This window comes from Platalea leucorodia (genome assembly GCF_965183815.1).
Source record: "Platalea leucorodia genome assembly, chromosome: 1".
Lineage (NCBI taxonomy): Eukaryota > Metazoa > Chordata > Aves > Pelecaniformes > Threskiornithidae > Platalea > Platalea leucorodia.
Window position 1 is genome coordinate 101,010,249 of NC_138823.1, and position 25,628 is coordinate 101,035,876.

Below are 25,628 nucleotides of genomic sequence, written 5' to 3' on the forward strand. Positions count from 1 at the left end.
TCTGTCCTTCTTTAGGAAAGCCCAAGAAGGGAAGAAGAAAGTGGTTCTAGCGGGCTGTGTGCCACAAGCCCAACCTCGTCAGGACTACCTGAAAGGCTTGAGTATTATAGGGGTATGTATCTTTATCAATTAGAAACCAAAAGTTTTCAGAAATGTTTTCAATAGGCCAATGTCTATATATAGACTTTGTTCCCTTTCTCTTGGATAAAGCAGCAGAGAAGTTTGGTCGTCTTGCATTATACAGCATGTAAGCCTTCTTTCATCCAGGGTGATTTGATTTGGTTTGGTTGTGGCATGAGGGGAGAAGGAAAGGGATACAGTTAGTAGAACTGAGTTCCAGTGCCCTTTGTAGCCTGAAAATATCCAGGCTTCATCCAGGATGAAGAAGATATCCATTACCGTATTCTTTAAAATATGACAGTTTATTTGCTTTAAGACAAAGCAGTACACACCATTTGTTAAAATCACTGGAAAAAGTATAAAAGACTAGAGCATATAAATTACATGGACACAGCTGGGGGTTTGGTGTGGTTTCTTATTTTACTTTGCACTATTAAGCAGAATGGCAGATAGCAATGATTATTTTGTTTAAATTTGAGGCAGTCTCTGAAGAGTTAAATCCACTGGTGACTGAGTTGTTAAACAGTTGCCAAGCTTTACCTTGAAAAGGTAACCAGAGAGCTTTTAACTTCCTTCAGTTAGTAAACTGCCTTCAGTATCCTTTGAGATGAAGTACGACTGTGTCATTGAATCACCTTTGTAAAACAGTCATGAAAATCCAGGAGTCGAAGCACAAGCTAACAGAGATTCTTCATTGTTCAGGCCTTTACATTAAAACTGGATGAATTTGTAAAAGGCATCTTTGAGTTGAAGCACTGTCATTGGATTCAGTGTGTGAGAAATGCAGTGAAGCTGTCCTGTATTATGTTAAGTCAGAGCAGGTGACTGTGCAGCATCGTTTCTGTGTTAAAAATGTAAAGAGGTCAACGTGTTTCCACTTCAGTGTCATGAATTCAGGTTGAAACTAAGATTTTATAGGAACAACAACAGCAACAATGTTCCAAAGCTTTCACTTTCATTAGAAGATTATACAAGATGAGTTGTTCAAAGAAATTTAGAAGATAATAGTTTGTTTGCGATTAGGAAGATGGCTTCATTAACTGATTTATTGGAATTTATTGGAAAAGACGGACTTTGCGCTATTTGAATTTTAATTACTGCTGGCACTCAAAATGTTTTATCTCCCAATTTTTTTCTGAGCTGCCATTCTCAGCTATGTTAATGCCTATAAATGAACTCAATGCCCAGAAATTAAATTCAGGTGCTGTAAAATGCTACACTATTCTGTATAGATGATATTGCATTGATAGCTACAGTTTAAAGGAAGAAACAAACTTTCCATTCCACTCTGCAGTCTTACTTTACACCAATACATGCAAGAGAATGGTGGTGCTCGGTCATCTCTGAGACTCTGACTAATTAAGTACAACTTACTCTATGCAGCAGGATAGGAAAAACAAAAAATAAATGGTGAATGGTTTTCCTCTTGGCTTAGAGGCAACATAGTTATGTGATCTGTAATAGGTCGTTATAGTGAATATAATGATATTTATACATCTGAAGACAGAGGGAAAAAAATGAGTGAGTTGCTATCTTTTGACCAAGACTGTAATTTGATGTTTCAGTTTTAGGAAACTTGGGGGACCTGAAGTTTGATTTTTTTTCTTTTCTTTTTTTTTTCTTTTTTTTTTTTTTTTTTAACTTGCCTTCTTAGGAAACATGTAGTTTCTGAAAATTAGCCTCTTCATCTTCATTTTGGTACCTAGAACCAGTGTTTAGTGAAAAATGTTTGTAGTTTTGTATTTATTACAGAAAGATTTCTGTTAGGAGTAGAATTAGGCTGTTAGTGAATACTGAAATGTGATCTTTGCAATAAGGACATTGTCTTCTAACTGTCATTGCTATGGTAAAATTTACTGTGTTTTAAGTATAGATGCTTCAGCTCAGAAAGGTCTTAAACTTTAGGGATAACTGTTAACAGAAGCAAAGCTAAGAGCAGATATTGTCTATGTTTTCAGTTTGTATATTTAAGATTATCTTCTCATTTTACAAAGAGTGTGTGTGAGGGGGTGACTATTTAAAGGGTAAGAGTTGTTATCTTACTATTGCAAAATATTTTTTGAAAAGCAGTGTTGACAGAATTGAGAAATAGAAAATATTCTGTTGGCAGTAGGATATTGATTCTGCTTTAAAATTTTGAGCATTAAGAATACAGTTTTTGGAAATCTTGCTTTACCGCCAGGTTGGTCTCATCTTCAGCTTGGCTGAGAGATATAGTTGATTTATTGTTGCTTATGTAAACTCTGCTATTTTTTTTTTTTTTTTTTAAGAACAGTGTTGTCTGAGAATGTGGTTATTTACCAGCAATTGTAACTCCCTTGGGGCGGCTTTCCGAAGGCAGTGTGTGCCAGAGGGCTCTTCTGCTCATCTTGTTATGACGGAGGAGGAAGCTGTGATGTAACTACCAGAGAAATTCTAGTAACTCAGGGCTTGTTTTGATCGGCACTTGACAAGTACAGGCCTGAACTTCCACCGTTCTTTATTTATTATTTGATTTGGGCAGAAGAGAAGGAAGGGCAACTTCATATCCCTGTTATCATTTGTGATGTTACGGTGCTTTTGTGTTTCTATAAAGCCATTGCCACTTTTTAAAAATAATGTGGGTTGGGGCGTTGCCGCAGGCTGTATATAAGGCAAGCCAAAATGTAACATGGCAAGGTAAAGGAGCTGTTTTCTAGTAGGGGGACGCTCTAGGTAGTGATAAACCTGCTAAGTGTGAAGTGTACATGAAACACATAATGACGCATTATATATAGGTTCACAGCCACTTACACCCAGGTGGTTTCCAAAGCTTACTCCTTTATGTTTGGAGTAGCGTACCCACTTCAAACTCAAGTGCACATACGGTATTGCAAAGAGAAATCGACTCTTGTAGTTAGAGTTGTCGCTCACTTTTCATTGTAAGTTGCTAAAAAGAAGGATATGTGACTTTGTCTATGCTGATTGTTTTAAGGGGCTTCTAGGGGAAGGGAAGGGAAGGGAGGGACAAGGGGAAATGGAAGATTTACCAGACAGGCTGTGTTCTGGGACTCAGGAATGGCTGTAGGTAATTACAGTGTTTCCTCACTTCCTGAGTTGCAGCCAAGGGCACGCAAACCCCTTCTTCCCAGTGATAAGTTGAACCATTGGAATGGCATGAGATGTTTTGTTTCTTTGACACTTGTCTGGAGTTTTAAGGCATTTGGTGTCCAAATGATGCTATGTGTTGGAACCCCTGACCGGTTTGATAAGGGTTTGTAGGTGCTTCACAAGCCCCATGTATCTGTACTTTGAAATCATCAGACTTTCTGGACATCCTGAAAGCATGGGGCCTAATGCACATATGTATCCCATTAAAGGCACACAATAGCTTTGCAGATGAGTGAATCTCTTCTCTTCCTGAATGAGAATGTCAGCCCCCATTTTCCTTCCTTCCCCATCTTTCCCAATGTAACATCTAGCATCAAAGACCTGTCGTCTTCTGCTGTAAACCCATTTCCCAAGGGAAGAATTTCAGCCCATTCTTTCATCTGCACAAAATATATCCAGTGTCGCCAAGGCTGCAATCCCCCCTCTGCTGCTACGCTCTGAGTCAGAAGGTGTGGGTCCTGCGCGTGGTAGAGTTACTGCAGGCTCCTTGGCCAAGTTGAGCCTAAAGCCACTGTTTCCAGGAGAAACAGAGCCTCTCTGCAGGGGCTCCCTGCATTCCCCTGACCTCCAAATAACCCTTTTCTGTGGCTGTTCTACTCTATAAGGCAAGCTTTAGGTAATTTTTTTTAGTATCCAGTTTGAAACTGTGAAGTGTGATTAGTGGAAGTGCTGAACACTCCCAGTAGCAGCACGTAACACTAGGAGCACTGCTATAAAGTAGATGGTTCAGTATAAAAAGTGCTAAGTACGTTACAAAAAATAGGCACTTGACTTCTCAAGCTGTACATCTATAATGGGTATACACTTCTAAATTTAATGTGCCGCAGTTCTCCATTTGTAAAACCCTTCAGTGAGCAGAGCTTTAACAGTGCCATGGTGAAAGAAAATCAGTGTAACCTTACCAAGATGCCAAATGCCTGTACATCCCTAGTGCTTTGGTGTCCTAAATGAAGATGATATGTTGTATGATATTTCTTATGTTCAATTCATACAAGTTTCAATGACGTTTCCAAAACAGAGATAATGATACTTCCCTCCCTTTCAGTGTTTGTAAGGTCAGACTGCATTAAGATGGCAAGCCTCTCTGCTGCCCTTAAACTGGAGCCTTGCATAAATGCAAATATCCACTGTGTGCTTCATGAAAGACGAGTTTGATGGGATTTTATTTTGAATGATTTGGATTAGCAGAACTTCTTGGAAAGCATGCTGAAAGCCTGGGAACAGGTGCACACTGTTCTTCTGTAACTTACGGCCAAGAATGGTTTCATGCAAAATTCGAGCTCAGTCAGTACCCTTCAGATGGTCGGCTTTGGCTTTTCAATTGGCATGCTGGTATTCAAATATGACTCTTGAACCTGGAAAGTCAGGGAAGAATTGCAGTTAAGCACCTGCTTTTAAACTGAAAATTGGATGTGCAAATAGAAACTATTCATTTCCACAGCAGTTACGTACTGTCCTATGAATCAAAAGGTGCAGGAATTAATTTGAATAAGAATTATACTTCAGCTGCGTCAGCGTATAGCAATGAAAATCAGTTGTTTACTTGCTTTTCTGGGGTAGTCTCCTTCCCTTTAAAGTTTGTGTAGAGCCTGTTCTCAGAATACCTTCCTAAACCAGAATATTGCCTGTTACTATGGTCAGTGTTGTCAGCAAAGGTTGTAAACGCAGATGGTATCCCTCTGAAGCCAAAGTGGCTGGTCACGTGCCTTTTGAAGTTATGTATTGAGGCCTGGATTTATGCTGCCTAAGTGCTGTAATTTGAGAGTCTGTTTTGTTCAGCTCCCTCTATGGTCAATGGAGGTAATTATCTCGAAGATAATTTAGATTTTTAGAAGATCTGAAGTGACTTTTGAAGCCATGTATTCCCCTTTTACTGGCTTTAGAGAGAGGTAGGCTGAGTAGGCTTTTAACATCCAACATCTGACAGAGCTGCCTAAACAAGGTGAGATGAAACTGAGTTGGTGAACTGGAGTTAAAATTTTTAGGATTATGAACAGTGGGTTGTAATTACCTAAGATTATTTTATCTATGTAGTAACTGATTTGTTTCTTATCTACGTGAATGAAAATCAAAGATGTGTAAGGTTTTCCCTAGATGAGAAAACCAGATTGTTTTACTTTAAGTAGTTATGTATATATATTTAAGCTCACTCCCAGGGTGTTCGTAAGCAGCTGAGTGTTGATGATGTTTGCTTCAGCAGTAGCCTCATGCTGTGCAAGCAAGCTGCTGCCCCTTCCTCTATTGTGGGTAGCCTGTCCTCAGTTTCTCTCAAACATTGGCTAAGGTTTTGTTTGTTTGTTTCTTTTGCAGGGTCTTTTCAATAAACATTTTTAGTCTTAGTATTTCTGGTCTCTGTCCCTCCTTCACTAGCTTCAAGATATTTTTTTTGATAGTCACTTTCTGATACCTGATGTGCTGACACATTGCTTGTGCTACCTCCAAGAGATTTCTCTCTCCGGGAAGCTCAGTCACTGTGCCAGGGGAAGGGCAGTCGGGGAGGCTCCGGGAGTAATTTCTTCAGAGAGTTGTCACTGTCCTGTCAACATCAGAGAAGCTTTAACCTTCAGACCTTCTGTGGTGGAAAGGCATTTCCTTCCGTGCTGAAAGCAAGCAGGCTGTGGGGAGCAACAGCATTCACTCTGGAGGAGGGTCCCTGAGAAGGCTGCTTGTGACGAGGACCTAGCTGCCATCTTTAACCAGCAGTGGTGACTGTGTCAGTAGCTGTGAGAGCTGAGACTCATCAGAGGGTGAAACCACAGACTTCTTGGCCAAAAGACAGCCACTGGTGGCAAGTGTCAGAGATGATATGCTTTGTCTCTAGTTCATTTTTATGTGCTGCTGAGTCTACCACATTAATCCCAGCCTCCCAGCAGAAACAACAGTCATCAGCCAGGTGATGTGGATCCCTTGTGACCACTTAGAAGAAATGGCACGTCAGATGCAGGAATTATTCTGCGATCTTATGATTTGGAGACAACAAAGAGTGTGATGTATTCTACATTCCCACGTGTTGATGTATCAATGCACTGAGAATCAAAGGTAGTTTGAGGGGAACTGCTGATTTGAATGTCAAGATGCTTCCCAACTCCTACAGTGATTTTTTAAAAAAAAAATTTTTTTGTAATCACCTGATAGGCACTCTCTTCTGAGATAAAGTTCAAGTCACAATATAAGGAGATATTTTCTGAAGGAATGAAAATGCTCATTTTGTAAGATTTAATCCTCTTCAAATGGGACCAGAATAGCCGTTATCTAACAGGCAGGGGCATACTCCAGAAAGCATGAGCATTGCCACAGCTGGCAAAGGGCAGTGTGCCTCTGGTTTAAATATGCTTCCTGCAGCTGACTCCATCTGACATTACCTCTGGGCTGTATTAAGAGGAGAGAAAATGAATACCGTTTATCACATAGACTGCCAGGAAGCCTTATGCGTTCCCACCTTTTTTGCAATACATAGTTGGGCCACATCATTCCTCAGCTTCTTCAGTGGTGCAGCTTGAACCAAACAGCCTTTCTGTGGTGCCTTAGCTGCCCATGTAGCCCATTAAACTCCATTAAAAGGCAGTCTGTGTCCTCCAGAAAATACTGGACATTGATGAATTGCTTGTTTTCACAACCGCCATCTATTTTCTTATCATGGCTGCAGCCACAGAGAGAAGCATGCAGAGGCTTCTCTGTCAGAAAAGACCATTAAGGCATTGGATATCTTCACTAAAAAGAGCTGTTTGCTTTTATGAAGTTCAGCACTTTTTACCTGAAGTAAAGTAAGGGACATCTGAAGAGCATCTCTCCTGTTTTGTGTTGGTCCTATCACTTCAGAAAGAGATTGGTCTAAATATCTTCACTCACAAAATGCTTCTGTCTGTATTTCAGTGGATGCATTAAACTGAAAGTATATTTATTTCACTGTAAATCTTGTATGAGGTTTTGTCTTCCCAGATGACAGTGCAGGGTCTTTGCAGAGGTCTTGGTGCTTCCCTGAAGAGAATGTCAGAAAGTTTCTCTTGCTTTCGTGGTAGGTTCCTGGATGCACTTTTCTAGATAGCTTTCTTTGGTCTGAGGCTCACTGACTTCTACAGAGTACAAATCTCGGTAAACGTGCAACCTTTCACCTAACTGCCTGTTAAGAGTATTGAGAGTTTATAGGAGCTCTCTTAGAGTTATGCTTTTTCCAGAGTCCATCTCCTGCAAAACAGTTTCAGGATGTTAATACTGGTTCTGAGACAGATCATGTTTGAGAGCTTGGAAGAATTTGTGCGACCATCCTCAACATGCATGTCTGTCTGCACCCACAGATCACCTAGTGTGAGACTGCAGACATAGCACATTACAAGCAGGTCTTTGGGCTGTTACACCTAGCAGTCATCTGTTGAATATGATTGCGACAGTACAAAGGGAACCGGGGGACTTTCTCTGACAAGTGGGCCGTGTGTGCATTTCTGTACTCCTCTTGCTAATTGCTGGTGCTTAGGTGGAGAACTTGGGACTTCTGTCTCTCAGTGGAGCGCTGGGCTGTCCTGGGAGGTGCGTGGTTTGAAATGTGACTGGCTTGCGTTGACGTGTTCAGGAGTGACCTGCAGCTTCAGCCCCAGCATGGATTGCCTCGTGTCCTTGTGTGTATAAGGGCTGGATACCTATGACTGCTGAGCTGTACTTATGCCTGATCCCACCAGGAAGGCTCAAAGATTTTTCCTTGTCTTTGTTTCAGCTCGGGCTTCGTGCTTTGATACAGCACTCTTCTTTTTCCTTGCTTTTTGACCAGCCAGTTTCCTGCTTTGCCTACTCCTTCATCCCATGGGCTGTGCTCTTGTCCTATATCCATCTCAGCCCAGACTTCTTCATCAGCCCTGATTTGTGATGGTTGAGGGTTTTTTTTTTTGTGTAGTCCTGTTCAGCTGCTTGCTCCAGTCTGCCCTTAGCTTTTGTTCTATCCAAGTCCTAATGAAGAACCATTTGTAATGGCCAAGAAGTCCACCATGTACATCTTTATACTAGAAACAAGATCTCGCAAGATCTCACAAGATCTGTGGAACCAAGTACGGTGCACAAACTACATCCAGCAGTCATATATCCGCTGTTAGTCCTGAAGGTTTGGTTTATTAAGACTCGTTACAAAGAAATGTTGAGGAATGGTGTCTATTCCCTTCATACACCACTAAGAACTCCTACGTCTCTGTGCTTCATGGGCTTCCTGATGCCTGTTGGAGATATTATTGGGTCTCTGCTCAAGAAGGTTTATGGATGCCTTTGATACCACTCCAGAACAGAATTATCCATAAGGTTAAGTGAGATGTGGAGAAAGGAATCCTGCAGGCCTCTGTATACCCGAGAAAATTTCATTACTATGACTTTGATTTTTTTTTTTCCTTTTTCTTTTTTCCCTTTTTTCAAACAAGAATCCTCTAAACCCTTCTCTCTTCTCACTCTAGATTCACCTCAGTTGTACTAAAATACTTTTATCTTCATAAATGAAGATTGAAAGCATTCCATATTTCCTTCTTGAGCCCTTGGGGCTTTAGCCAAACAATTACCAATAATTTCAAATGAAAAATACTTAATGTGGGAAATAACACATGAGGCAGAATAAACATCCATTTCTAGTCTCAGATCTTGTTGTCTCTCAGACCGATAATTTTAATTACTTACATGAGCCATCTTCTTGACAGACATTCAGAATAATTTGATTTATCCAGTAAAATGAAAATACAATATACTGGTGGGTTTTTTTCTGTATCTTTATTTGACAGGGGGTTTGGAGCTATGCAAAAATTCCCCAGATGTACACTACAGAAAGTAATCATAGCTGCTTCAGTTTATGAACCAACCAGGTTTCTTTTGTTTTCAAATGGTTATGAACTTGAACAGTTTATTATTGAGATATGTAGCAATAATATTTTAGGCAATGTATTTGGCACAGACTGTTCTCTGTATTTCTAGTTGTAAATGCGTACACTTCTGCTTTCAAGTTTTATTTTTTTGATTTTAAAAAGATTAAGTAGAAAGTCTATATGTAAGTATCTTAGATCATAATTTTTTAACTTATATCTAAAAGGGACATGTACAGAAGTATGTAAATATGCATGTGTTCCACACAAATGCTTACATGTGGTTTATTTGCAAGTAGATTGCTAAATGTTGACATATGTCTATAATATGAATGCATGTAATCCAGAAAAGGATTTAAATGTATATCTTTTTATAAGATAATTAAAATGCCAATATTAGTGATAGTTTAAATAACTTAATTTCTAGAAGTCATAACTAATATGCTGTATTCAGAAATCTGAAGTGGCAGAAATTTCTCTAGGAAAAGCTGTATTTCAAAAGGTTTTAAAAAAAAAAAAAAAATAGTAGTTTTACATGGACTTGATCCAATGCCCAGACAAGAAAAGGAACAGACTTCCACTGACTTTAGTTGGGAACTCTAGATCAGACACCAACTAGAGAGGAGCTTTTTTTTTTTCTCCCGCTGCTATTAGACCAATTGGAAAATCAATGTGAAGTAGAGATGACTGTGCAGACTTGTTTACAGGCAATGACAAACTCGGTGGTTTAAGGGCACGGAGATTTAATGGCTTTGATGCAAGAGATCCAAGTTCCAGGCTCCTTGTTGCAGACCAGGTTCTGCTCTTGAAGCCTCTGCAACTTAGGCTTTTCTGCTTGCTTTTGAAACAAACTGGAAAAGAAACTCCAAGGAAATGACTGCAAAAATCATACTAAATCTATTTCGTATAATGTACAGCTTAGAGAAGCAGTGTTTAAAAAGAAATAGTGTGGTAAAATTCTAAACTATTTTAAATGTGCAATGTAGGGCTTTCTGTATTTGGCTTTCCTGCAATATACATAAGCATATATGTGCATATATAGTAGACATTACATAGAATATGCAGTTTGGACGAAAGTTGGAGGAAGAATCTCAATGTTAAGAGTTTCTTAGTGTTTAATTTTGCAGTGTTAATGCTGATTCCTTCTACTTAATGTACTAAAAACTCTATAGTATATTGGCCATTAACTTTAAATAAAGAGTAATCTGTGTAAAAAGAAATAATTGAGCTATTTATCACATTATGGGTGAATTTTGGCAAACACCAAAACATAAATTTGTTGTCTCTGTTGGAGATGCTATGTCATGGTCATTAAATATTATTCTGTCTCATGAAAAGCACTGGAGCTTTTCCTTCCATTTCCAAACACTGCCTGCAGTAAGTCCATTACAATGTCTTGTTCCCTTAAACTTGACCACAGTATTTTTAATTTGTTCCCATGTTCCAGTGTCTTTCCCCTGTAATGCTTCCTTAATTTTCTCTCCTATAATGTGCCCTCAGAATATCCTCAGCTGCTTGTGTTCTCTACCATCTCCTGTTGTTGTGTTGAGCCTGGGGAGAGGGAGCACTTAGGGGCTGTTTGAGCCGCCCAGGTGCTGCCTGCCTGGGTGACCACTGCCTTTCGCAGACCATGAACAGCAGTTAAGGCCTAAACTCTTTTCTAGGGTCCCTCTTTTCTAGCCATTCGGTGATTTTTGCCAAACTTACAGGAACTTGCTATTTTTGAGGACAAAATTTGGTTTAAGTTAGGTGGTGAGTTTTAAAGTTATTTTTGGCAGATGAACCAAGATGCACAGGAAAAACCCAGCTAAAAACATAGCCCCAAACTCTTTACTTCCCCCTTAACCCAGAAGAACACACTTTTGAAAGAAGAGTTTATGTAAAATATGTCCAGTTGTTGACTACTTAGATATTGACCTTCTGACTTTTTTTAGGTTCAGCAGATAGATCGTGTAGTAGAAGTTGTGGAGGAAACTATTAAAGGTAAGCATCACACTTGAAATAATTGCAGCTAGCCCGAAAGATGTAGGCATTAGCTAGCAGAAGTGCTGCTGTTATGCTCTTTATCAGCCTAATGCTTGCTTTCTCCTCTAGCTAACTGTTTGGGCAGTGCAACTCTTTGCTGTGTACACTTTGTGTAAGTGGTAATTTCAGAGATGATCTCTGGCAGGAGCTCTGTGGCCCGTTGGATTCATAGGTAAATGATCCTGGGGCGACTTCAGGAAATCATTTAAGTTGCATCAATGTAGGTGGGTGTAGAGTACTGTTTAAAGTTTCTGTGCTGTCTCAATTCAGTGCCATATCTCTACTTTCTTATGTTTAGTCCTCTTGTGTTTTCTTCTTTTCAGATGTTTTGGCTCACTTCCTTGAGTTCTCCTCAGCAGGACAGATAATTTATCTGCTGGTTTAATGTTCTTTTGTAACTGTGTTCCTTGTTCTCTCTGGCTGTGTTCATGTGTGTGTACACGCAGTACTTTGCAGTGAAGGGGGAAAAAGACAATATTGCTTCTGTAGCCTGACTAGTAAACATTTTGCTATTAAATAAATATATTTGTCTGGGTCTTTCTGGGTTACCTAAGTTTGTCTCCATTACTTATCAGGCCATAAAAATTACTGTTCCATGAAGCTTTAAATTACAAGGTTTAGTTTAATTGGCTGTACTTTCAATATAAACAAGTGTCTGGTCCACAAGACATTGCCTGTAACTTTAATGCTGGAGTATGATGTTTTTGAAGTACAGCACGGAAGTGTAGAAGCAGTGCAAAATTTTAAAAGGAAAAGAAAAGCTTCTATCAAGGAATTGTGTAGTGTTGTGTAAGGCTTCTAGAGTTTGTGGTTTGAAGGCCTTAAGATTTCATATTGCTTTGAATGCTTTCAAAAATGAAACCTGTACTCTAACATACTCCCAACCAAAACTTTTCCCAGTTTGTCCTTACCGTATGGCATCTGTTTTTTGGGCGTACAACCTACTGTACTATACAGACAAAGAAGAAACATATTCAATGTATTCATATTTGTTATTAAATAAGCCAAACTATTTTCCCAGAAACATCATGGTGTTTATGACAATGTGTTGGAGATGGAGATGCTTCATGATTCTTATAACAGCACTGTATTTGAGATCCCTATCTGATTTTCCTGAATTTTATTCTTAAGGGAGTAAGATGATAACCTGGGTCAGCATGCCCTCCCTTTACAAAAACGGGCTTTGTAATATTTATACTGACTCCAGACATTACTGCTTTTTCAATAACATAGTTACTCAGGTTATTGTGACTGAATATTATATGACTAGAAAGAATACAAACAATCTAGTAGCAATTGTTAAAATCATGCTTTTCATTGAATTGATTTTAAGATTGCATCATACATATTGATATAATTCTGGAAAATAATGTTCATAGACATGTTAAGGAACATTTAAACTAAGAAGTGTGAACTTTGGGAAAGATTTTGGTTCCTTTCTAGCTTACTATAAGTGATTTGAATAAAAAGGAGTAAGTGGGCTGCTGAATTCCGTACACTGTGCCAGTTCCTTCAGGGATTTCTCAAAAGGTAATGGAACACAGGATTTCTGAAGTTTTATTGGGAAAAATGAACAAAAATGGTTCCCCAGTCAAGAGAGACATGGACATACTGGAGAGAGTCCAACGAAGGGCCATGAAGATGATTAAGAGACTGAGACTGCAGCATCTCTCCTCATGTGAGAGGCTGAGAGAGCTGGGACTGTTCATCCTGGAGATGAGAAGGCTCGGGGGGGATCTCATCAGCGTATGTAGATACCTGGAGGGGGGGTGTACAGAGGATGGAGCCAGGCTCTTTTCAGTGGTGCCCAGTGACAGGACCAGAGGCAGTGGGCATAAACTGAAACAGAGGAGGTTCCCTCTGAACATCAGGAACCACTTTTTTGACTGTGAGGGTGACTAAGCACTGACACAGGTTGCCCAGGGAGGTTGTGGAGTCTCCGTCCCTGGATGTATTCAAAAACTATCTGGACATGGTCCTGGGTAGCCGGCTCTAGGTGGCCCTGCTTGTTCAAGGGGGTTGGACAAGGTGACCTCCAGAGGTCCCTTCCAACCATAACCCTTCTGTGAAAATAGAATTTCAATTGCAAAGAGAATCGACACATTGACAGGGATCATAGCATATGATAATGGCTTACTTTTACAGAAGGCAGCCATAAAAATACTTATTAAATACTTAAAATTACTTATATTTCTTTCATTTAAATTTGTTTAAAGAGAATGCATTAATTTATGTATTTGGGAATCATCTTCCACTAATGGAGAAGAACGTGAAGCTCTTTTTCACTGTGTTTTATGAAAGAGTCTAACCGTGAACTTTAATTATCCAAGTGAAGTAAAATACTGTAGATAACAGGACTGTTGGTTAAGAATATTTTATACTGTAAAATAGATACATGGTAGAAGTATGTAAAAACAAATGAAATGTAACACTCTGTCTTCATAAGTCTACATCATTAGTAACACATTCTGAAGCTGCAAATGGGTTCAGGGGATGGAAGTGGTGTGGGACAGGGGATTAAATACCAACTCTGAATACATAGCCAGCTGATACTAGTTTTAAGTTGGATATTTTTCATAGTTGTGCGATAGAATTTTCTTCACCTATTTTTTTTAACAGAAAATCAAAAGGTTGCATGGGTGGTATACTCTTGCAATGTAGCTATGTATATATTGGAAGTTTAAAACAAAAGTTTCTACTGAATATTTAAGTTCAGTAAGTTTAAACTGCATAGCGTCTGCGCTCTGTAGGGCAGCTGTCTCTGTAGATTGGTCACCCTAACCGAGTTGTCCGGATTTTCTGTCCAGATTCCAAGGTGGTTATCGTAGTTGCCAGTTTTAAGTCTAAAAGTCTAGCTTTCCTTGGGTTCCCCTTTCTTAACGGGTACAGTAGATTTTTCTTGGATGCTTGAATTTTGTAGTGCACAGTTTACAAAGAGGGAAAATTTGTAAAAAGAGTGTGCCTCCTCCCCTCCCCCCCCTTTTTTTTCTGTAATAGTCTTTCTAGTTTTCGAAGAAAATGGCTCCCCTGTTGGATTTGTTTGAAAGCTTACTGTACTCCCAAAGAAAATTACTTTCTTGGAATTATTTAGAACTCTCTATGAAATATGAAGGGCTTTCTTCTAGCTTTGTTTCTCAGTCTTAAGGGCACTGCCAGGAAACCCTTTTCAGAACAGTGTCATTCTGCTGGTTCAAGAGGTGGTTTCAAGAAATAGATCTGTACCTCATCTGTCTGAAAACAGCGTAATTGCCAGGTCCCACCTCTCCATTGAGATAATTCTCATAAACACTTTTTATGTGACTTTGCCTTTTTATCCTTCTTCATCAGAAAATGGGAAAGAAGGATGCTCCTGTTCATTATTGCACTAACAGCCAAAGGAGAATTTTTAAGAGACCCTGTGATGTCTCATTTCTATATCACCCTGACTTCTATCATAAGTCTTATGGAACTTTGAAATTTCCTGATTATCAGGTAAATTATTAGGTAAACTGTCATTTCCAGAAGTGATCTGTAATAACTGTACAGTTATTTCTATGCAGGTCATGTCTGATTAATATTTATACTGTGTCCCAAGATGTATTTTAACTAGAGGCATCTTCAGGTACTTTTACTATGATATTGTAATTTATAATCTGAAACCTATATACTGCCTACTAGAAGCTAGACAAATTAATTCTCTCTCTGCCTCTGAATTAGGTTTCTCAAAGTGACAGCCACAATCGTGTAGCCAGAGTGCGTCAGTCTTCCTGGTATGCAGAACAGTTTCATCATGCAAGGCTCTGATTTAACAGTTTAGTAAAGCTTGCTTCATCTGCACATTACCCAAATTATAAGGCTGGATTATAGCAATTTTTACGTCGTTGGGGCACCCATTTCCACTCACGTGCTTAGTTTCCCGGTAACATGTTATGGTGACGTAGTATGTTAGGAAAGTATTGCTAAGGAGCTGGAGTGTCTGTGAGCTAAGAGAAAACAGGGTTATCATTGATGTATGTTCCATCATTAAGTAAAATTTCTGTACAGACTTTAAAAGCTGTTTGGGCTATACAGCATGTCCCAATAAGATGAAGATTTGTCTTTGATGGGAAAGACAGAATGTCTTTATGGTGGTTGCTCAAGTCAGCATTTTGTGAACCACTTTAAAAGCTGTCTTTAAAAAAAACCATACAGCATGTGTGTACAAGTTTGGATACAGTTTACAGTAGGCAAGATAATACATTTATTCTGTAATTTAAGGGAGAAATTTCAACTGCTTAATATAGAAATTTTTCTTTTCTTGGTTTTGAATTTAAGTCTTCAGAGATTTGGGTCTCTTCCCCCTCCTTTCTAGACATGCTAGGTCTCACATCCCATGTTATTAAAGCTTTCTGGGGGTGGGAGGTGTGGAATCAGAGTATTTGTGTACAGTCTGCTTTTAGCTTAGGCCTTAGGGAGATGAGGGACACAGGTTGAATTGAATTTAGTCCATATTGTGTCTGTCTAATGCTTTCACAAAACATAGTTTTACAATGGGTCATTAGATTTGGTTGTAAAAAACAACCAAAGGAAATTACTTCAGGGTTAAGCCTTTTATACTTCACATAACCTTTCTTGATTTCAGTCACGTTGACCTGTCTGGTGAAGTTGCCCATCCATTCCCAGTTTAAACATTAACCAATATTTACTAACTGTTAAATTGTCCTCATGTGGTTAGTAATTATGGATTGTTGATAGTTGCAGTGTCAGCCTGGATGAAAATGGGCAGATAAATGGTACCTATATTATATATATGCTAGAGTGTAGAATTTATACTGGATTGCGTACCTTAGAGTGAAGTGTGTGTATATATATATATATGTATGCATATGAATGCCAGCATATTAAATCATATTTGTATGTGCTGTTTGATTTTACTATAGTCTGCTGATAACAGTAGATAAAATACTCTCTTCAATTTCTGTGATTGTGGGAAGAGTAGCCTTGACTTCAGAAGCTGATGACAAGCCAAATGAAGACTAAAAATTGGAGGAGTTAGGAGTTCCTTTTTGAGGAAAAGTATCGTTTGGCTCCCAGTCAGGGAACTGTTTGTGCCGAAGTGCAGCGTGAGGAGGGTCAGAGGGAGGGTAGTGACCCCACTGAGTCTCTGTTTCTACATCCTTTGAAAGGACGTGGAGAGAGGGGACAGTTTTGGATGGGTTGCTTTATTTATTTCACTGTGTGGTGGGCTGGCCTTGGCTGGCTGCCAGACCCCCACCCAGCCGCTCTCTTGCTCCCCCTCCTCAACAGGACAGGGGACAAAATAAGATGGAAAAGCTCATGGGTCACGATAAGGACAGGGAGATCGTCACAGGCAAAACAGACTCGACTTGGGGAAAATTAATTTAATTTATTGCCGATTAAAAATAGAGTAGGATGGTGAGAAAGAAAGAGAAGACTATAAAACTACCTTCCTCCCACCCCCCTTCTTCCCAGGGTCAGCTTCACTCTTTCATCCTGGTCTGCTCTGCTTCCTCCCTCTGACTGCGGCAGGAGGTTGGGCAACGGGGGTCGGGGTCAGCCCCTAACGGCTCCTCCCTGCCGCTCCCGCTTCCCCGTGCGGTTCCCCTGCTCCAGCCTGGGGCCTTCCCACGGGCTGCAGGCCTCCAAGAACGGCTCCAGCGTGGATCCTCTCCACGCGGCGCTGCCCTTCAGACACAGTCTGCCCCAGTGTGGGTCCCCCAGGGGCTATAAGCAGTTCCTGCCAGAAACAGTGCTCCTGCATGGGCTCGCTGTGGGCTGCAGCTTCCTCGGGGCAGATCCGTCTGCTCTGGCATGGTCCTCCACAGGCTGCAGGGGGACGACCTGCTTCACTGTGGTCTTCTCCAGGGGCTGCAGGGGAATCTCTGCTGGGGTGCCTGGAGAACCTCCTCCCCCTCCTCCTTCCCTCACCTCGGTGCTCTCAGGGCTTTCTCACGCCGCTTTCCTCGCCGCCAGGCAGCGGTTTGCCCTTTCTCCCCCAGGCTTTCCCCAAGGCCCCCGCCGGTGGCTGAGGGGCTCAGCGGTGCCCTTCGGCGGGGCCATTGGAGCCGGCTGGAACCGGCCGTGTCCGGCACGGGGCAGCCCCCGCCGCTCCTCACAGGGGCCGCCCTGCAGGCCCTGCCGCCAGCCCCTCGCCACAGACACCCCGTGAACACTGCTCTGTAACGGTATTTCTAGGTAGTAGAATTGCCTTTTAAACTGAGATTATTGAAAAGCCAAGGTACTACTGGCAAAAATTACGCAAGGGGCTATCTGTATTTGACAGACTAAAAAAGGTGAGGGGGTTGAAATCAGGTTTTCAAGAGGCAATATACAGAACTACAGCTTGTTAGTAACTTGGTAAAATGACTGTGGTTAAACGATTCAGCATCACCCATTTGTATGTATTCATTGCTGAGGTTAACAGCATAATGCGGTAAATGTCACCCCCTGCCCCTTTCTTGTGTCCCAGGTTGGGAATTTTGGAGCTATTCCTGTTTAAACAATAATAATTATAGATTTTTGTTGTCATCCAAGAAAATGGCTTTATGTGCGGAAAGAGCGTCATTACAGTAGCATTTTTTTTCTTTTGTTAATTTGAGAACTACTTTGACGACAGGCATTGACTTATCAAGGACTTGACTTGAAGGTATCCTGCCTTACAGTTTTAAAATGAAGGGGTTGTCATTCAGGTGAACGCTTCAGTGAGAGCACCAGGGTGCATTTTGATTGCCTGTTCCTGACTGCTTAGGAAAAGTGTGACGTATTGAAGGAATGAGTTCAAAATAGTAATACCATCATCTGTGCCGGTATCAATTCTGGGAGTTAGCTTTGTGGACTGTAATTTAAAGAAAAGAGTAGAGTACAATGAGGGATATACAGTAATTATGGAGAAACCACTTCTGCAAAGACAGATTTTAATTGCTTTTGTAAAACGTCAATAATCATGCGGCTCAATGTAAAAATCTTATCCACTGGGGCAAGAGATTTCTGTTGCCATCCATTGGTTTCTGCTCTTACACCAAACTTTATTGCAGTTTTTGCTGTGCCTGTTCAAATGCTTTTGGGCAGGCAGTGACTATTAGGTGTGTGAGACGATCCAGGATTTTGAGTGGGTTTTGTAATTATTTTTCTCAGTGTAGTTATTTCATTGCTTTGGTTTAGAAAACTGTTAGGACTGACTATCCCTGTTATGATTGTCATTGTTATGACTTTATTTTGTAAGTAGTTCACAGGAACTGAATGGGAGATAAATAGTGCTGCAGAAGAAGTAAGCAAGCAATGGGGGGAAACAGATTGAAACTCTTAGTAGCAAAATTGTGCTTGCTCATTGTTAAATGAGCCTATGATGTGCACGGAAAAGATGACTTCTTCCAGACCCGTATGTGCTCTTTTCCACATCTTCAATGAATGACCATATTACAGCATCCCTATTTTTCTGTCCTGTTCACATTGGTTGGACTTGGCTGGGCTTAGCTCTGTTAGAGAATCCTCGTGGCTGGTAAATGCGGAGAGTACCTCGTTCAAACAAGTGCCATTTAGTTATCCATAGGAAGAGTACAAATAGATGGCAAAGGAGTAGAGATGAAAGTAAAAGCTTGCTTTTGCATACAGTGATAGGGTCAGCTCAGCATTTCACTCTAAGGTTGAATTTGTTCTCTTCAACCTGCACACCCCAAAATGTTAGGCAAATTACTTGTACTGCTGCAGCTGGCTCTGACAATCTACCCTTCAGCATTTCACTTCCTCAGAACACAGCCTGTTTCATCTGATTCAAAATCTCTTTTCCTTGGAAGTTTCTATCCAAAATCTCCCGAGGCTTTGAGCAGCATCCTTGATCCTGATCAAATGCATTTCTTCAGAGAGAGGTGAGGACAGAGGGTCTGAGGAACTCTTCCTGCAGTTGTTTCTTAGTGTTGTCCTTCTGAGCTCTCCAATTGTAGCCAGCATTTTGAGTTCGCAGCAGATTTAACGTTTAGTCACTTTTTCAGAAAGACAATAATATCTCAAAATAAGTAGGGTGAAGCTATTGAATCCTGAAAAAAAAAAAAATAGTGCCTTAATAGGGCATTTCAAGCGTTTTTGTTGTGAGAGAGGAAAGTACTGGGGATATGTCAAAAATGTTCTTGAATACTTATACGTACATTCTTAATTTAATTCTATGAAAATTTTATACGAACAGTAATTTCTTCTTAATAGTTATCTCCTTTTCTGTTCTACTTGTTGCACTCTACTGTTTTAGTGCTTACAGATATTGTTATGATTGAAGGATATATTGGAGAAATATCAAGAATAAAGAGGTATTGTATGTTTAATGGAGAGAAAGTGATGTATGAATTTTAGCAGTCTGGGCCACCTGCAGAGCTTTTTTCTGAAGTTTGTGAACTGCCTCACTATATTTAATATCTTGTTTTTTAAATTAAATGAATTGTAAAAAGCCCCTGTCTTCACCTGTGTGACACATTCTGGAGTCTTCTGAAACAGAATTGTTGTTGGATGCTAATTCCAAGTGCAAGGCTTAGTAGATATATATATATATCTATTTCAAGCTAGTAACATGTGTGCTATATGCCTAGTAATACCTGCACCTTTCTCTGAAGCATTTTTGAGTTGGTATAGGGTGGAAGGCAACCTTTTTATGAGAGAGTTCTGAATTGCAGAGACTGGGTCAAACATACCACCTGCTATCAGCAGCCTGATGGGACTGGTTGCCTGGCCCAGGGCATGCTTTTTCCTGTAATGCTGTGACGCACAGGGAAAGATCAGTAATTCTGACAGCATTAGTCTGAATTCGTCCCTGTCTTGTAACGGGCCCAGTTCCTGCCTAGACATGTTGAAGGAGTTTGACTCTTAGACAACATCCCTACCTTCACTGATGTAGAGGAGGAATAATTTATATTAGTTGCTTGGCCAGGAGCAGGGCATGTATCTACCAGTTAGGTTTGGCTTTTCTTTGCTTCCTGTATTTATCCGAGCCAGGAAATCCCACAGATGCCACTCAGGGATGCCTTCGCTACGTCACTAATGCATTGCTGGCCAGCTGGGGTTGGTTTGGGTGGGAGCATTCACACAGCGAAGCCCTAAGCCGATTTGTGTCCTTGTTGTTTCTGCCCTTGCGTGTGTCTGGCAGCATGTGATTTCTCTGGGGAGCTTGGGGATTCCTTTGCAATCAGTCATGTCTGCTGTGGGACAGCTTGTTTGTGCCGCAGGGCAGGGAGAAAAGATGGGAGAGGAGCTTAGGGTCTGTCCTTGCTAGACGTGGGTTGCTTCCGTCAGAGGTAGACCGGGGCTCGGGCTCTAAGCCTGCCTGCCCGCTGAGAGCTCACCCCGTCTGGGTTTGAAGCACCACCAACTCAAATATGAGCAACAGTCCAGGTTAGCTGTACAGTGTGTTAGGCAATTTGTGTTGCATCCTTGTATTTCAGATGCTATTTTTTCTGTTAGTCCTGGCAGAAGATCCAAAATAACCTGTTTAGAAGGTTGGTTTTACCCAGTAGTTATGGAGTTAGAAGAACATAACTCTGGAAATAAATCCAATATTAAAGTTTTGTAATAGCTCCTGATTTGTGTCTTCTGCCTTTAGACATGTTTTTTATTTGATCTTCTTAGGCTCTCTTTTATCTTTAATATGTTCTTGACTGATTTTGTTACTTTCACTTAAGTTTTCTAATTCCTTTCACCTTTTATATTTACTTGATCCTCCTTTCAGTCTTTATCACTGCTTTTGGTGGTTCTTTACACTTATTTTTGTTTTTCTTTGGGTGAATTTACTACTTTGTTTTCCCTTCCTATGGCTTTGCCTTCCTTAGCTACACTGCTCCCACGTGCCGTTTTTTCCCGCGTTAGCTGTAAGGAAAGGAAGCTCTGTATTCATTAAGAAGCGAATAATGGTAGAAGGAAATGTGTGCAAGAGTACATGAAATAGTGCTTAATCCTTTTCCCTGAAGATGCTGGAGAAGATGAAACAGGTTGGTGAGAGACAGATGGGAAGTACAGAGATGTACGTTGGCAGCCTTGTTGTGAGGAAAAAAAAGTGTCTTTCAGGAAATGGTGAATAACCTCTAAGTATAACGATGTAACTGGGAAAGGGAAAGAATGGGTAACAGAACAAGTTGAAAACAATAGAAATTATTGCTGCCAAGGCTAGGGTTTCCTGCATCTTTGAGGATTTTCTTTAAACTCATGTTTTTGACCTGCTTGAGATATCTGTACTGAACTTTGAAGCTAATAGCTAAGAAATAGTGCTCTGTGCCTGGCTGGAGTTGTGGTTCAGCGGCACGCTGCTGCGTAGCTCCAGCGGGACGTGCCGGGGTGGGGAGGGGCCCGCAATGGATGCCCTCCTCCGTCTTTCAAGCAGGCATTATTTCCCAGCAGCTACTGAGGGGTGCCAGCAAAAACCAGCAAAATACCAGTCCAGTTGGAATCTGTTTGCTCTAATATCGTTAACGTGCTTCTGTGGGTCGAGGTCACAGGGGTCTGACAATAGCCTGAGGTTCACGGCATGTTTCATGTTGTTATAATCTTAAGGCAAAGAAATTCCATTACCTGTTCCCTTCATATATTTGTATTTGAAGATCAGGCCGCCTCTGTCACACTCCTGAAACACATACATCTACTATTAAAGGCATATGCGCATGCTATTAATACTATGTTACTTTTTTGTATCCTTTTTAACAAGTGAAAATGCCTTGAAAATGTTTTCATTCTGCACGCTGGTTTATCAAACTGACACATTTAAAAGCCCTTTTTTAGACTAACAATAGGATTTAATATCCTTATTAATTCATTCCAACCTCATCCTCTCTGCGAACAATGCCAAGTAATGTGAATTGCGTCTAATGGCTTGTATGTAAAGATGAGTTTAATTTTAAACAGTCAGTTCTGATAAGTAGAGTGCTCTGATTCGTTTTAAATTACTTCTAGCTTGATTTCACTTATACTTGCTGGGAGTGATTCTGCTCTATACGCTTCCTCACCGGACTTGGTTAGTACTACTGTTGTATTGTAATCTGCATTAATTATCTATTAATTAGTGAAAACCTGCTCTGAAGCATGACCTAAACTGCAAATTAATTAACGTTTTCAGTTTAATATAATTTTATTTGGTGTGGAAGTAGAAGAGTTATCTTTATGACAGAAGAGGTTTATAGGGCTAGAATGTTTAGGCTCTCAAATATAACCTGTCTAGATCCATTTGTCATTAAGCTGTGTTTCAACACTTGTATCTTCCAGTGAGCCATCAAAAAAGGAGTGGTTTTTGTTTGATATCTGAGATAGAGCACTCATTCTTATGGAAATAGAACTGTGATTAACTCAGTTTCCCAAAATGTTTTTGTACCAAACTTAAACAAAAAGAAAAGAAAGAAAACAAAAAGATTTTTTTAAGTTCGGGACACCTGTTTTGCTTAGTTAAGTTGTCATTCAACCTGTAAGGTCAGAGAGAAGGTAACTTAATTAGATAAAATGCTTTAGAAGTAAAACTTGATTGCAATGTTTTGCCCCATTCTAAGCTTTGAAAGGAGATCATAAATGAGATTTAAAATTACTGCTTTTTCTGTTATGCTTAATGTTGGTGTGGGCTTAATAATGCTGGTTAGACAGTTAAAAAAAAAAAATGTTGCTTAGCCTTTTCCTTATTGAAGACAACAAAATATTTATTTTTAAGTTTTGTTGAAATAAGTATGGGGAAAAAAGATCTACAGCATCTGAAAAAGTATGATTCAGTGTTTATCAAGTTATGTTTTATTAATAGAAACAATGCTGTAAACAGATGCTTTAGCGATTACTTAAAATGAAACAAAATAGTCCTTGTATGGAGTAGGGGAAAAAGGATTTAAGGTCATGAATACTGTAACCGAGGGTTTGTTGTTGGTGGTTTTTTTTTCTTTTTTAAAAAAAAAAAAAGAAGAATTAAATGTGTCTGCAGCACACATCAGTGTAGTTGGATATGCATGTGCTGCTTGCTTTCTGGAAGCATTAAACTCTGCTAAAACTCATCTCCCAGTACTGTTTGTTTTTGGTTTTGCTTTTTTTAATCCTCTGGTGTCTGGAGTGAAAAATATGGGGATGTTATAACTCTTGAGTGTCACACAGGTTTTGCAAGGCTCGTATTGACTCGAACTTTAGTGTCATTCAGCAGGAATATGGGAAAACCGGTGGCCATGCATCATGTGAGAAGTAGCTGCCATCTTTGATTGCCAGGCCATAGATTTCCTGAGCTTGGGTGCGTGGCCGGGGTGGGTGTTAGTGTTCAGTGGAGGGGTGGTCACAGAGCTGGGGTTTCTTTCCTGAATTAAGAAAGTCTCTGAAGATGAGAGGCTAGGTCTTATGCTCTCTAGTGAGTTACATTTGATGTGCAAGTGTCCTAAGTTGGTTTTCTTTTTCTTTTTTCCTAACGTATATGGTAACCTGGCTAGCATCTGAAAGGCAAAGATGATAGTAGTACTTTTGGTTAACAAGATTTTATAGACTACCATAGTGGGTTTTTTTTCCCTGTTTTCCTAAGAAAACATGGATTATAAAGCTGTGCCTCCTGCACAGGTCTGTCATTATCTCCATTTCCCTCCCTCCTTACTATTTTTTAGTTCTTTGACAAATTTCAGACAGACTTGTGACAAGTTTTGTAGTCTAAAGGATACTTTTCTCCAGGAGTTCCGTGAAAAAGTTTGCCTCTTTGGTTAATTCTGCCAGAATGAGAAAGGGAGAGCATGAGCTAAATTCTTATTAGAGAGCAGCAATTCACATAGCTGTTCGTTGTGAGGGGACGCATTCAGGGAAGAGCACGCTTCGCTGATTCTGCGCTCTGAGATGTTACTTGTTGGGGGGGCAGGTTGTTTTAGTGGTTTGTTGGATTTGTTTTGGTTTTTAAACTTCAGAATGGTGGTTTGACCCCAATTCTAAAAGTACGAATTTTAAATTTTGGATAGTGTGGTGTTAAGCTTGATTGTTTTAAGAAAACTGAAAATCATTCCACTGTATTTTCAGCCATAAATCCAAATACAGTTTTAATATGGTAATGCAACTCAATATTTAAAAAAATGCATAAACTGGTTTATTCCAAATAAACCACAGTATTAGGAAATACAGAAAGGAATGTTCTCTGCTTCTAGTTTAATTTTTATGCCTACCATAATGCAATCACTCTTGTTATACAAGTAAATAAAATTGTGCCATGCTTGGGACTCCTTAATGAAGCATTGGATTGGAAAATAACTGATTGTATTGTGAGACAAAGATACTGCTGTTATTGCCATGAAAAGGTAGAAGTGAGTAATTTAACAAATGTTAATAGTACCAAGTACCATATTACTAAATCCACAGCAGGATGTAATGAAATTTTTGTCAAATGCAACTGCAAAAATAATGCCTTTTAACTCCTTTTGACGTTACAATGCCACCTTTTAGTATTAACCATTATGATATCAGGCCAGTCCTGCTCACTTCTTCATTAGATCACATTTTTGATCGAGAATTTTCACGTATCATAACAAACCCGAGAAAGATGGTATGCCAGAGGTAGTTGTTTATTTCTGGGCTGTTGTTGCCGTGTCGCAGAAATAAATTCAGAGTATGAATGCCACATTATTAAAAAATTAATTAATGACTCCTCAAAACAGGTAGTGGAGAAAGACTTTAACTGATGGATGAATTAGTTTTGTAAATAGCTGTTGGTACAGTTAGGAGATTTGGTTGAAAGTGGTTTTTAGCTGATCTGATTTGGTTATCTGCTTTGCCATGCTAGATGTAGCTCAGGTAGTACTTCCTAGTTTCATGCTTTCCTTTTACCCCCTGCCCTTTTCCTTTTTAGGGTAGGGTTTTGTTTTTTTTTCTTTTCTGAAATATTTGACGGATCGTAGCTGTAGTTTCATGTACTATCAAAGAGTTTTCCAACTTCAATGGATACATGCTTTCCCTCTTTCCTCTGCTCCAAGTAGTGGGTACTTTCCACCTCTTTTCAGGTATCTAGCATTAGCTTTCCCTTGCTGTCTCTTATCTGGCTATTTTAGGCTTTGTGGTATAAATGATACAAGACTTATATTTATAACTTGGGCACAGTTTTCACTGCCCGTTGCAATAATATACACATAATTGTTTTTATTCTTCATTGTTAGATCTTGCTTCTGAATATTAGTAAACCCTGTCATTTGTGCTCTTTAAATATAGGTCTTGGCATGGTATGACTGATGTGCTGTTGTAGGCAGTTGGTGATTGTATTTTACTCTCTGAATATTACTGGCTTCAGGAAAGGAGCTGTGAGGCAGTTTTCTGACCTGCAGTCTCCTTGGTGCGGGAGGAATATATGTAAACCTTGGTAGTCAGCTTAGCCATGAACATGTTATCAGGATATGCTTCACAGCACTTTCCCTCAGACTTATAGAGTCATGTAACTTTGAAATGTATTGGTCATCCATATAATAAGCTAAAAAATATCGAGTTGTTTATTACCTACTAATTTAGGTTTGAATGAAATTTTGGGGAAGAATATTTTAATCCTGCTATTCAACTTCTTTAAATATTGCTTTGTTGATATTTGCTTGGGAATCTGAAAATGAA

The 25,628-nt window shown here is 39.8% G+C and overlaps 1 protein-coding gene across 1 annotated transcript in view; it reads left to right on the forward strand.

Annotated features, from left to right (window-relative positions):
• CDKAL1 (CDKAL1 threonylcarbamoyladenosine tRNA methylthiotransferase) overlaps positions 1-25,628 on the forward strand; it is a 426,399-nt gene that overhangs the window by 134,217 nt on the left and 266,554 nt on the right. The window contains exons 6-7 of the mRNA XM_082328770.1: positions 16-112; positions 11,009-11,057. Of these exons, the coding sequence (XP_082184896.1) occupies positions 16-112; positions 11,009-11,057 (146 nt within the window). The remainder of the gene's footprint in view (positions 1-15; positions 113-11,008; positions 11,058-25,628) is intronic.